This window comes from Bos taurus, chromosome 8 (genome assembly GCF_002263795.3).
Source record: "Bos taurus isolate L1 Dominette 01449 registration number 42190680 breed Hereford chromosome 8, ARS-UCD2.0, whole genome shotgun sequence".
Lineage (NCBI taxonomy): Eukaryota > Metazoa > Chordata > Mammalia > Artiodactyla > Bovidae > Bos > Bos taurus.
This window is the reverse complement of record NC_037335.1, coordinates 17257291-17271243: the sequence shown is the minus strand read 5'-3', so window position 1 is coordinate 17271243 and position 13953 is coordinate 17257291. Positions and strand designations below refer to the sequence as shown.

The 13953-nt window shown below is 34.9% G+C and overlaps 1 protein-coding gene across 2 annotated transcripts in view; it reads left to right on the top strand.

Moving 5' to 3' along the window:
- Positions 1-13953, top strand: part of IFT74 (intraflagellar transport 74) — a 124475-nt gene that overhangs the window by 6375 nt on the left and 104147 nt on the right. For both annotated transcript variants that reach the window (XM_015472416.3, NM_001205775.1), the window contains exons 3-8: positions 118-253; positions 4818-4866; positions 6445-6543; positions 6706-6766; positions 9337-9396; positions 10941-11002. In XM_015472416.3, the coding sequence (XP_015327902.1) occupies positions 118-253; positions 4818-4866; positions 6445-6543; positions 6706-6766; positions 9337-9396; positions 10941-11002 (467 nt within the window). The remainder of the gene's footprint in view (positions 1-117; positions 254-4817; positions 4867-6444; positions 6544-6705; positions 6767-9336; positions 9397-10940; positions 11003-13953) is intronic.

The window sequence follows — 13953 nt, the reverse complement described above, 5'->3', positions numbered from 1 at the left end:
AGGAAAATTTTACATATTATATAGAATATTAGTTTTATTTTTGATATTCTTTTTATAGTGTTAATATTAAAGGCACAGTATTTCTCTATTTTATTGAAACTGAATCTTGTCATTTAGATGCCACCTGGAACAGCAAGACCAGGCTCTCGTGGTGGTCCCATAGGGACAGGAGGAGTTCTGTCTTCTCAAATCAAAGTTGCTGATCGTCCTGTAACACAGCAAGGTTTGAGTGGGATGAAAACTGGTATGAAAGGTAACTATTTTAAGAAGATGAACATATTTTGTATAAGAAGTATTGTAGTATATCAGTGCTACGTCACTTCAGTCATGTCTGACTCTGCAACCACATGGACTGTAGCCCGCCAGGTTCTTCTGTCCATGGGATTTTCCAGGCAAGAGTACTGGAGTGGCTTGCCCTTCCCCTCTCCAGGGAATCTTCCTGACCCTAGATGTTAGAGATGGAACCCTCATTTCTTAACATCGTGTTGGCAGACAGGTTCTTTACCACTAGCGCCACCTGGGAGCTATTACAGTGTATTGCTAAATCAGAATTACCCAGTGAAAGAGGCTATTTTATTCAGTTCTTACTCCTTGATTCAAAAATTCTGAGGGTTAAGTAAGAGAATGTGAGAATTCATTGTGAACTAGGGAGTTATATACATGTATGAGCTATTTTAATCATTTTTCTGGTGAACTTTCCTATAACTTAAAAATTGAAGTATAGTTGATTTACAGTATTATGTTAGTTTCAGGTGTACAGAACAGTCATTCAGTTATATATACATATACATGTATATATTTCTTTTCAAATTATTTTCCCTTTTGGTTATTATAAAATATTGAGTATAGTTTTCTATGCTATAGAGTAAGTAGGTCCTTATTGGTACTATAATTTCTTTGAAGAAATTTGAAATAATTTGAAGGAAAACTCAGAAATGAAAATTAGATTTCTAGTACTATATAGAAATATTCTGAAATAGTTTTTTTTGGTTTCCATATCAAATGACTATGGTAGGTATTTGTATATTTATGAGAAGTGAGACCAGAAGTGTTACTTTTGGTAATAATTTTTATTCCATTATAATGCTTAAGTAAGGAAGTGGGGCTAACATATAGATTTTATACTACATCTCTCCTTATGTCTCTATGTGTTTAGAAATGCATAATAATAATAACACTATATGTTTTGATTCAAAAAGTTGGTCTATTATATATATATATAAATCAAAACATAGGGAACTGTTTCATATTGAGTTTTTAAATTTTCTGTATATGTGCAAATTACTTATCAGGGATGAACATACTAGTACAAAATTAGTTATAAGATGGTATACCGACTTATATAATATAATATATCCTACCTTTCAGCAAATTTAATTTTCTTACTTATGATACAACTTATTTCACTAAATATTGAAAACCAGTTGGTTATTGGACTTCCCTGGTGGTTCAGTAGTTAAGACTCTGCACTTCTGATGCAGGGGCCACAGTATTTGATCCCTGGTTGAATAGGATCCCACGTGCCATGCAGGGTGGCCAAAGGATGAAAAAAAGTCAGTTGTTTAGAAATGCTTGCTTAATAATTATCAATGCTGTGGAGGAAAATGACTCAAAATTTTGTAGTTATTTAGTCTTTAAAACTGTATTCACAGAATCGTTTATGTGTTTACTATTTCTTATTTAAAAACCTTAGGGCAAAAAGCTTAAGGGTGCAATTCTAAGAGAACTCATCAAATTTTATTACTGTATTAATTTCTCCTTTAAAACAGAACCAGTATTATTAATTATTTAATAATTAAATATTATTTAATTATTTAAGATTAAATAAGATTCTTGGTCTATGGGGTCACGAAGAGTTGGACACTTACTGAGCGACTTCACTTTCACTTTTCACTTTCACGCATTGGAGAAGAAAATGGCAACCCACTCCAGTGTTCTTGCCTGGAGAATCCCAGGGATGGCAGAGCCTGGTGGGCTGCTGTCTATGGGGTCGCACAGAGTTGGACACGACTGAAGCGACTTAGCAGCAGCAGCAGCAAGTATTATTTAATAATTTAAGTATTATTTAAGAAAAGAGTCATTTTCTACAAATATAGTTCAAAACCTTATATGAAAAGTTCTGTTACCAGCATATACCACTATCTGCTGTGACTTTTGCTGTTACCTGTTCCAGTGCCTCATTTCCCATTCTATTGAGACATTCTCTCCCTCTTCTCAGCATGGATTTCAGTCAATATTTCCTAGGCTTTTCTCTCATGCCATGCAGGGCACTTCACCTCTTTCAAGGTTTGGGACATTTAACCTGTGGATGCTTTTTTAGTCCTACTGAAATGAAATGTAAGATTGTGTTCCTAAAAAGTCTCTGAAAAATTATATAAAATCATAATCTCTTGCCTACATTAAGAAATTTATAGTCTAAACCTACGCTGTCCATTGTGATAGCCAATAGCTATTTGTATTTGTAATATAAATTATTTGTATTTTTACAAATACAACTATTTGTGATTATTTAAATTAATTAAAATTAGTTAAAATAAAAGTATTTTACCAGTTCAGTTGCTTAGTCGTGTCTGACTCTTTGCAACCCCATGAACCACAGCACGCCAGGCCTCCCTGTCCATCACCAACTCCCAGAGTTCACCCAAACCCATGTCCATTATGTCGGTGATGCCATCCAACCATCTCATCCTCTGTCGTCCCCTTCTCCTCCTGCCCTAAATCTTTCCCAGCATCAGGGTCTTTTCAAATGAGTCAGCTCTCTGCATCAAGTAGCCTAAGTATTGGAGTTTCATCTTCAATATCAGTCCCTCCAATGAACACCCAGGACTGATCTCCTTTAGGATGGACTGGTTGGATCTCCTTGCAGTCTAAGGGACTCTCAAGAGTCTTCTCCAACACCGCAGTACAAAAGCATCAGTTCTTCGGCACTCAGCTTTCTTTATAGTCCAACTGTCATATCCATACAAGACTACTGGAAAAATCATAGCTTTCACCAGATGGACCTTTGTTGACAAAGTAATATCTCTGCTTTTTAATATGCTGTCTAGGTTGGTCATAACTTTCCTTCCAAGGAGCAAGCATCTTTGAATTTCATGGCTGAAATCACCATCCACAGTGATTTTGGAGCCCAGAAAAATAAAGTCAGCCACTGTTTCCACTGTTACCCCATCTATTTGCCCTGAAGTGATGGGACCAGATGCCATGATCTTAGTTTTCTGAATGTTGAGTTTTAAGCCAACTTCTTCACTCTCTTCTTTCACTTTCATCAAGAGGCTCTTTAGTTCTTCACTTTCTGCCATAAGGGTGGTGTCATGTGCATATCTGAGGTTATTGATATTTCTCCCGGCAATCTTGATTCCAGCTTGTGCTTCATCCAGTCCAGCGTTTCTCATGATGTACTCTGCATATAAGTTAAATAAGCAGGGTGACAATATACAGCCTTGACGTACTCCTTTTCCCGATTTGGAACCAGTCTGTTGTTCCACGTCCAGTTCTAACTGTTGCTTCCTGACCTGTATACAGATTTCTGAAGAGGCAGGTCAGGTGGTCTGGTATTCCCATCTCTTTCAGAATTTTCCAGAGTTTATTGTGATTCACCTAGTCAAAGGCTTTGGCATAGTCAATAAAGCAGAAATAGAGGTTTTTCTGGAACTCTCTTGCTTTTTCTATGATCCAGCGGATGTTGGCAATTTGATTTCTGGTTCCTCTGCCTTCTCTAAAACCAGCTTGAACATCTGGAAGTTCACAGTTCACATATTGCTGAAGCTGGGCTTGGAGAATTTTGAGCATTACTTTACTAGCATGTGAGATGAGTGCAATTGTGTGGTAATTCTTTGGCATTACCTTTCTTTGGGATTGGAATGAAAACTGACCTTTTCCAGTCCCATGGCCACTGCTGAGTTTTCCAAATTTGCTGACATATTGAGTGCAGCACTTTCACAGCAGCATCTTTTAGAATTTGAAATAGCTCAACTGGAATTCCATCTTCTCCACTAGCTTTGTTCATAGTGATGCTTCCTAAGGCCCACCTGACTTCACATTCCAGGATGTCCAGCTCTAGGTGAGTGTGAGTGATCACACCTTCAAGATTATTTGGGTCGTGAAGATCTTTTTTGTACAGTTCTGTGTATTCTTGCCACCTCTTCTTAGGTCCATACCGTTTCTGTCCCTTATTGAGCCCATCTTTGCATGAAATGTTCCCTTGGTATCTCTCATTTTCTTAAAGAGATCTCTAGTCTTTCCTATTCTATTGTTTTCCTCTTATTTCTTTGCATTGATCGCTGAGGAAGGCTTTCTTATTTCTTCTTGCTATTCTTTGGAACTCTGCATTCAGATGCTTCTATCTTTCCTTTTCTCCTTTGCTTCTCGCTTCTCTTCTTTTCACACACCACCAGCCATGTTTCACGTGGTCAGTATTCCCATGTAGCTACTTTATTGGACAATGCTGCTATAGAATATTTCCATCGTTGCACAACATTCTCTTCGTTAGTCCTGTTCTAGACCCCGTTAGTCTCAGTTTCCATTCAGTCACCCTAACCAGTAGAGTCCAATGTTTTTGTTGGTTGTTTTTGAATCCACTCTCTTAACAGCCCAACGTCTAGTCCCATCTTTGTGATCTTAATTCAGGCTTCCATTACGTCATGATGCTAAGATATAGGTTCTCTTTTCTATTTCATTGCTTCTTTCAGATTTTTAGACTTACTGGGACGTTTGTAAGAGCTATTAGAAAATTGTTGAGTGTAATTCTGATTGTGCTTTGGATTTGCTAATGTGGTGACATTTTCAAACTGAACACTAATACCTTAAAATTTTTTTAGGTCCCCAGAGGCAAATTTTAGACAAATCTTACTATCTTGGACTTCTTCGGTATGTTATATACTTTTTTTTTTTCCTATGAATGATCATGAAGTTTTAACTATAGTACTTACTAAGATAATTAGATATCTGTTAATTCTTAAGATTATTTTGTATTTTGACATAATTTATGGTTAATTTGGCTCTAAATAGATGTCGTCACAAATGGTGGTGGTATAGTTAGACTGAGATTTTAAATTTTATGTATTAGAATGTATGTGAGCTATATATTTCCAGTTCACTGTTTTTCATCTAATGAGAAGAATATTTTATGCTTCTTTCACTAAGTATTCTGAAATTATTCATAGATATGTGTGTGAATGATAAAATGTATATGCATGCCTGCTAAATTGCTTTAGTCGTGTGCGACTCTGCAACCCCTTGGACTGTATGTAGCCCACCAGGCTCCTCTGTCCGTGGGACTGTCCTGGCGAGAATACTGGAGTGGGTTGCCATTTCCTTCTCCATAAAATACATATACTTATTTATAATAATTACTGCAGAGTTTTACATAAGTATATATTTAGTCAGTTGCTGTAACTGTGGCCTATTTAATTCATAAGTTTGTTATATATCTCTTAAGTATGCAGCTCTAAATTAAGAACTCTTTTCTCTCTCTACCTACTTTTTTCTCTGCTCAGATGCCCTGCTAGCCTATCTCCATTTTTCCATTTTACTGTATTTTCTGGTTGGTTCATCCTCTGTGTCTTCTTTCCCTCTTACTTGCATTCTATTTAATGCATCCTTCTATTGTATCCTGAAATCTCTGTTTTCTTTCTTTTAGTCCTTCTTAATTCTTTTGCTGTTCAGTTACTTGAATCCTTTTGATCCTCAAATTCCTAGAAGTTAGTAAGAGAAGGGAAGGTTTTCTCCCATCTGTCCTCAAAGCTGACATCAGTAAGAATGAGAGTGAGGCCATCGGTTTTGATGTCTAGTCACTTTTTAATCAAAAGAAGGAAAGGTGATAGAGCCATTTCTCACCATCACATTGCCTCTCTTCTCCAAGATTTGTGCTTCTGTACTAAAAATTACACTTACCTACTTATGTCAATTGAGTGAAGAACAGTGGTTCTCAACTGGCAGTGATTGTGCCCCCTCAAGGAATATTTGGCAATTTTTAGACTCATTTTTTGTTGTCATAACTGGATTTGGGTGATGTGTCACTGGCATCCACGCCAGAGAGACGGTTAAGCATCTTACAGTGCACAGACAGTATTGTTTTAAGTATTATTCAAAGACCTAAAATGTCCATCGTGCTGCTTTTGAAAAACTCTATTCTAGAGGGTAGCAAGAACTGTGAGAGTGACAGTTAGGCATTTACTTCTGTCTATAGATTGTGTCAGTTTGTCCAGGTTCCCATTCTAATACTGTTTCATCTTTTTTAATGAGTAGAGAACTTTTATCAATTTCTCAGTTGGAGTATACCACTGTAATCAAATAAGCTGCTTAAATTGTTTTTCTTTTTGTAGTGAAATTTCACAAAACCATTTATATTGTTGTTACACATTTATGAAAAGTTTATTTTGTTTAACTAGAGAGACTGTTTTCTGGATTGGAAGTATTACTAATTTCTTTATTTCTTTCCATTAGAAGTAAAATAAGTGAACTCACAACAGAAATCAATAAACTTCAGAAAGAAATAGAAATGTACAATCAAGAGAATTCAGTGTATTTGTCATATGAAAAGAGGTGAGTAATTTTGCAGTTAAAGTATGCAAGGTATATTTTTATTATGAGTAACATTTGATATAATATGTTTCAGAATTTTAGTACTAAATTTGTAGTTAAACATAATATTCATAATGTTCATCTGCCTATTTATGTATTTATGAATGTATTTTATATTTACAGAGCTGAGACTTTAGCTGTTGAAATAAAAGAGTTTCAAGGACAACTAGCAGACTACAACATGGTATTTGGTCTTTTCTGAGAGAATTTCTTTTGAATATTTTCCTTGCTTTTTACCACTTTAGAAAATGCTAACATGTTAATGTTAAATACCAAATAATGCATGAATACATACATAGTGAGAAAGATTAAAACCATAGCACGTGTAGGGATTAAAGTATATATTTGCTTTCTCCCTACTTTCCCTCCCAAGAAATATTTTGCCTTTACAGATTAATAGGTATTCTTCCAGCCTTTAAAAGAAAAACACTTAAAAATATAGAACATGCATACTTTTTTTCCCTAACAATTTTAAAATAATATTTTTTGGAGTAGATAAAATGTATTGAGTACTAGCAATGTCACTGCTTTAAAAATACTTTTATCTTTCTACAGAGTGTTGTCATCATGATGTTTTAAAAATTTACTTAGTACCAAACTTGCCTTTATCCTTCCATTTCATTCAAAATACAGTGTTTGTCTTCTGTCACAATAAGGCATCTAATATAATCACAGTTTTGCTTCCTAATGTGGACTTCCAGAAGAAGCTTCCTAGTGTGGATTTCCAGAAGAAATGATCTTGTTTTCAGTGTTGATTACTGGCTCAATCTTTGGAGTAGTCTTGGCCCCATGAAAATTTCTAATGTTTCAGAATTTTCTTTCTTCCTACTCTGTGGGTACTTTAGGCAGCAGTGGTCTCTGAACTTACTGAAAACTTATATCTCACTTCTCCAGTTTAAAAATAGTGATATACAAAGTAAGAAATATGGCTCCATAATGATTAGGTACATTATAATAAATCTACTTGATATTGTTATATTGTACTCATAAACAGAATTTCTGACTATATTAATAGTATATTTTCACACTATAATCCATACTGTTCTGTGCAACTTTTTTAGTAAATAATCTAAATATGAGAAAAATAATTTTTTATAAAATATAAAAAGACAAATGAAAGGGATTTTTAGTTATATGAGGATAAATTATGCAAGTTACTTAATATAAAAATATTAATAATATGTAAAATAGGGTGTTTGTAGGTTTTTCTCTAATACAGAGAAAGCACTTAGCTGGTTATCTAACACAGAGTAAGGTGTCAGTAAATATTAGATCTTATTAGCATTATTATCCAAAAAGTTAAGGTCATGCCATCTGGTCCCATCACTTCATGGGAAATAGATGGAGAAGCAATGGAAATAGTGACAGACTTTATTTTTTTGGGCTCCAAAATCACTGCAGATGGTGACAGCAGCCATGAAATTAAAAGACACCTGCTCCTTGGAAGAAAAGCTATGACCAACCTAGACAGTGTATTAAAAAGCAGAGACATAACCTTGCTGACAAAGGTCCTTGTAGTCAAAGCTGTGGTTTTTCCAGTAGTCTTGTATGGGTGTGAGAGTTGGAGCATAAAGACGGTGGAGCACTGAAGAACTGATGCTTTTGAACTGTGGTGTTGGAGAAGACTCTTGAGAGTCCCTTGGATAGCAAGGAGATGAAACCAGTCAATTCTAAAGGAAATGAACTCTGAATATTCATTGGAAGGACTGATGCTAAAGCTGAAGCTCCAATACTTGGGCCAGCTGATGCAAAGACTGACTCATTGGAAAAGACCCTGATGCTGGGATAGATTGAAGGCAGAGGAGAAAGGGATGACAGGATGAGATGGTTGCATGGCATCACCGACTCAATATACCTGAGGTGGAGCAAACTGTGGAAGATGGTAAATGCCAGGGAATCCTGGCATTCTGCAGTCCATGGTGTCGCAAAGAGTCAGACACAACTGAACAATAACAATAACAAGAGCACTTATCCATATCACAATTGAAAATGTTATATATAGTAATATATATTACATTAGGAAAGTTTAGTCTCAGAGTCAATTACATCCAGGTAGTTTGCTTTTAGTAGCCTTCCTGTTCAAATTCTGCTTGGACAACTTGCTAAATTTTCGTATCTGCAAAATGTGGATAATAATATCTACTTCATAGTGTACTTGTGATAATTAAGTGAAACAATACATATAATAGGCTCAGAACAAGGTTTGGCACAAGGTAAGTAGATAAATACATTTGCTGTTGCTGTCACTGCCTAACTTTTTTTTTGCCTGACTTTTTGAAGTAGGCTTCTGTTTGAAGTGTTCTGTTTGTGCCTTGCCCTGTAGATTTTTTTTCAATTTAATTTTTTTATAATTTTTAAAAGATTAAATCATTTTACATTTTCAGTGGTATAAATTTGTAAATCCATTAACATTTCTTCCCCCTGGGGAAATAAAGGAGAAAGATCTTCCCCCAAATTTTGTCTTCTCAACATCCTTCTTTATAAGCTTAGACATCTCTTCAGAGAAGGCAAAGCTCTTTGAGGTACTATCTGCAGGAAGAATAGTTCTTTACTGCTTGCTTTTCCTTCCTAAAAATGTAGTTTGTTGATTGCCCTAATGCATAGAATGTGCTTATTTAAGTAGCTCAATATTTGTTTTGTTTTGGAAGTAGTAATACTTAAATAACTACTTATTTGTAAGATTGAATACCTATATTATGGATTATAGAATTTATGAAGACTAATAGAATTTTCTTTTTGCACTTTTGTTTTTAGTTGGCAGATAAACTTAATACCAATACTGAAATGGAAGAAGTAATGAATGATTACAACATGGTAAGAAAATTTATAAGCAGTTGGTCTACATAGCCTCTAAAATAAAGCATTTATATCTGGAAGTAACTTGATAAAACCTTATGTACCATGAAGATAGGTATTACTCTGATCCTAAATACTACTGTTATATTTGAGTTCCCTTAGTTGCTCTTTTAAAATTTCTTCCTGTTAGTTGACACTCTCAAGTGGATGCTTTAGTGTCTTTCTACAAGGCTGTGTTCGAACTGGTCTCTCATTCAGTATTAGTTAGGGAGTCCCATCCATATATCCTTGTATATAAATTAGTTTGCAATCCTTCTGGTTTAATATTTGTGCACATGGAGCTGAGTACTCAGTGAAGAGTTGTATTAGAAAAGGAGAAAATGAATAATGGCCATATGATGCCAGACATAACAGTACTTTTGATTAGTAAATGAGAAATTGTATTCAGTGTTCTTAACGAGTATTTGGTAGAAAATAATAAAATTATAATAGCTTAATTGATTATAAATATTTGGAAGAAAATAAAATTTATATAGTTTATTGTTTATTTATACAAAGACTATAAAAGTATAGGATTTATAAAATGACTCTTCTAAGTTTTGGGGCTTCTCTGGTAGCTCAGCTGGTAAAGAACCCGCCGGCGATGTGGGAGACCTGGGTTTGATCCCTGAGTTGGGAAGATCCCCTGGAGGAGGGCATGGCAATCCACTCCAGTATTCTTCCCTGGCGAGTCCCCATGGACAGAGTAGCCTGGTGGGCTACAGTCCATGGGATCGCAGAGTTGGACACGACTGAGCAAATAAGTACAAAAGCAATAATAATGTAGTAAAGTTCTTAACTTCTTAACTTTAAAACACAGGAGAATTCTCAATTTAAAAACTGTATTTTTAATGCCAAATATAAACAGTGAAAACTTTGTGTTCTTATAGTTATGAGAAAGAAAGTGAAAGTGAAGTCGCTCAGTTGTGTCCGACTCTTTGCCACCCCATAGACTGTAGCCTACTAGGCTCCTCTGTCCATGGGGTTTTCCAGGCAATAGTACTGGAGTGGACTGCCATTTCCTTCTCCAGGGGGTCTTCCCAACCCAGGGCTTGAACCTGGGTCTCCTGCATTATAGACAGACACTTTATCCAAAGTCTAGACTGACTGTGCGCAGGTTGAGTCAAATAGGAGTACTCAGGTAAAATCCTGAATGATTTAAGAATAAAACTTGTGTTGGGTCTAGATTTGACATATTATACTAATCAACTATTGAACACATAATGAAATCTTGAAATTCTGTTTACATAAGTAAAGTTTACATTAGATTACTTAACAGGTCAGTAAACAATGAATATTTTTGGTGTGAGATTATAATGCCTGTGAAAAAGAGTGTTTCTTTGTATTTGGTGTTGGTAGTGGTTTGTTAAATAAAGCATATGCATTTTTTAAAACTTTGCCTGTGGCATTAGGATTATTTTTATAATCTCTAATTGATTTCATAATCAGAATGAGCTTTAAAGAGATAGTTTGGCTTAATGGTAATTTTTTATCACTAACTTTTCAGTTAACTCTTTTTTCAGCTTAAAGCTCAAAATGATCGAGAAACACAAAGTATGGATATTATATTCACCGAAAGACAAGCGTGAGTACAATCCATTTAGAAATCAAACAGATTTATAAGTGACCTGTATAGGTAGTTTAACTTCTGAACCATTTATTTCTTTATAGTTTTGTTCATTGTTTTTCCCTGTTGCATTTTTAAATTTTAAAATGTTGAATATTTGCAATACAGACTACATTGTTAATGTATCTGTTGTCTTCATTTAGATAAAATTTCTACCTCCCTGAGTTTTAAATCTAAGGTGGATAAGAACATCTCTACCATTTGCAATTTTAACTTGAACTTCTTAACTAATTCAAATTATGAGATTTAAACCCCAGCCTAATGAAATGCACTTTATTATTCCATGGGCTATTTATGTTATTTTATTATTCACTTACTAATTGATAATTAATTGTTATATTAGTAATCTGCTTTATAGATGTAGGTTGTATGTGCATCTTTATGTATATAACCTGGTTAAAGACCAAATACCAGGTAACTTTTGTTTCTAAATCTTTTTTTTTTTTCCAATAATTTTATTTATTTTTGGCTGTCCTGAGTCTTTGTTGCTGTGTGGACATTTGTCCAGTTGCAGCAAATGAGGGGTGCTCCCTAGTTGTGCTTCTCATGTGGTGGCTTCTCTTATTGGGGAACACAGGCTCTATGGCATGCAGGCTTCAGTAGTCGTGGCACTTGGGCTCAGTAATTGTTGCTTTTAGGTTCTAGAGCACAGGCTCAATAGTTGTGGTGCGTGGGCTTATTTGCTGTATGGCATGTGGGATCTTCGCAAATCAGAGATTGAACCCAGGTCTCCTGCATTGGCAGGCAGATTCTTTACTACTGAGCCACCTGGGAAGCTCCCAAGTAGCTTTGACTTTGATGATAAGGTAAATGTGGCAGTGACAGTAATGCCTACAAAGATAGTGGAAGTTATATAGTGACCTTAGTCCATTTGGGCCACTGTAACAAAATATCATAGACTTGGTAACTTATAAACAACAGGAATGTATTGCTCAGGGTTCTGAAGGCTGGGATGTCCAAGATCAAGGCAGCAGTATAGTCCTGTTATGGTGAAGACCCTCTTACTGGTTCATACCTTCTTGTGATATCATCACATGGTAGACAGAGCAAGGAAGCTCTTTGGGATCTCTTATAAGGGGTACTTACTAATCCCGTTCATGAGGACTGTACCCTCATGACCTAATCACCTCTCAACCTTTACACCATTACCTTTGGTTCAACATATGAATCTTGGAGGGATACAAATATCCAGACATTATCAGTAGTTAACATAATTATTCTTTATTGACTTTTTGACTTTAAGTATTGTCTAAAGCAGTGCAAACAGAAGATGAGCTATTTTGTACAAACACTGTACACATTTTGTTCCATAAACTTATTAATTTCCTTGAGAGCAAGGATAATAATTAACCCAAATAACCAAAATTCTATAACATCAAAAATACTGTCATATTACCTCCGCATGTACAGTAAATACTTGATGAAAAATAGGATGTTAAAATATAAGGATGAATTATTTGAAAGGTAAAGGAAGGTCATTTTCTTTTCATTAAAAACAAAGAAATCTCTTTCCCCTGTCTATCATTTGCTGCTCCTATAAAGTGCTATCTTAAATTACAAATATACTGGAAGTCTCTTCCCTTTTACAAAGAAAATCCCTTATTCGTGGTAACCAGACACATACTTGAAAACTTTTTTTGTTGCTCTGGTTTTAGACCAGTTAACAAATATTCATGATTTACTACATATAAAATACTTTCTTAGGTATCTAAAAAATAAGATATAATAAACTATAACCCACTGAGAACCTTATATAGTTTGAACATTTCAGTTCAGTTCAGTCACTCAGTCATGTCCGACTCTTTGCAACCCCATGGACTGCAGCACAGTGGACCTCCCTGTCTATCACCAACTCCTGGAGCTTGCTCAAACTCATGTCCATCAAGTCGGTGATGCCATCCAACCCTCTCATCCTCTGTCGTCTCCTTCTCCTCCTGCCTTTAATCTTTCCCAGCATCAGGGTCTTTTCCAGTGAGTCAGTTCTTCACATCAGGTGGCCAAAGTATTGAAGCTTCAACTCCAAGAAAGCATTAGAACATTTAGTCCTCGTTTATTTTTTCATTTATCCACAAACCTATGTAATGCACCTGTCAGATTTGTAAATGTTATATGTATATGTTTTATAGATATTTTATCCAAAAAGATAACTCACAGATTATAAATTTAATGATGATGTAGGTTTCTATGTCTTTTTGGTTCATTGATTAAGGAAAATGTTCTTAAAATATGGTACTTTGTTCTGAAAATGTTAGCAGTTTCAAAACTTAATATCTATTGTAACTAAGGCTGAGTGAGATAGGGTCTCCTGACCCTTTAAGAGGAATTTTAAATTAAAGACAAATTATTTTTGTAAAGTTTATTTTTATATGTACCAGGAGGATAGATTTATTTCATGTGTTCAATCAGATGGCCAACATTTTAATAATGCAAGAATTTACCTTATGTTATCCTATACATTTAAAGGGAGCAGGAAATGCCATACTTTGAGAAAGCAGGTATAAAAAAACCTATGTTTTCTTTCTCTTCTCTTTTAGTACCACCATTTACTGTGGCATGAGACCATACGTTTTATTATGGAACACCTACTTATAAAGTGGTTATAGTATATAGACTCAATATGTTACTATGGTATCTGGCTTTAATTCAGTTTCACACACCTACTTGAACTGATTTTCTTCCATTTCTAATGTCTATACTTTTCTGGTTTGGTATTAGCCAAAATCAGTTATCCCTTAAAAATATACATAATTATAATTTTAAACCCATTTATTTTTCTTTGTTTAATCAGTTATCTATTGAATACCCAATATTTAATTATGAGTCTTTTGAATATAAGAGATTTGATGTAGTCTTTGATATTTTTCATAGTTATATTTCATTTTTACTATATTTATAAAATATGAACATTT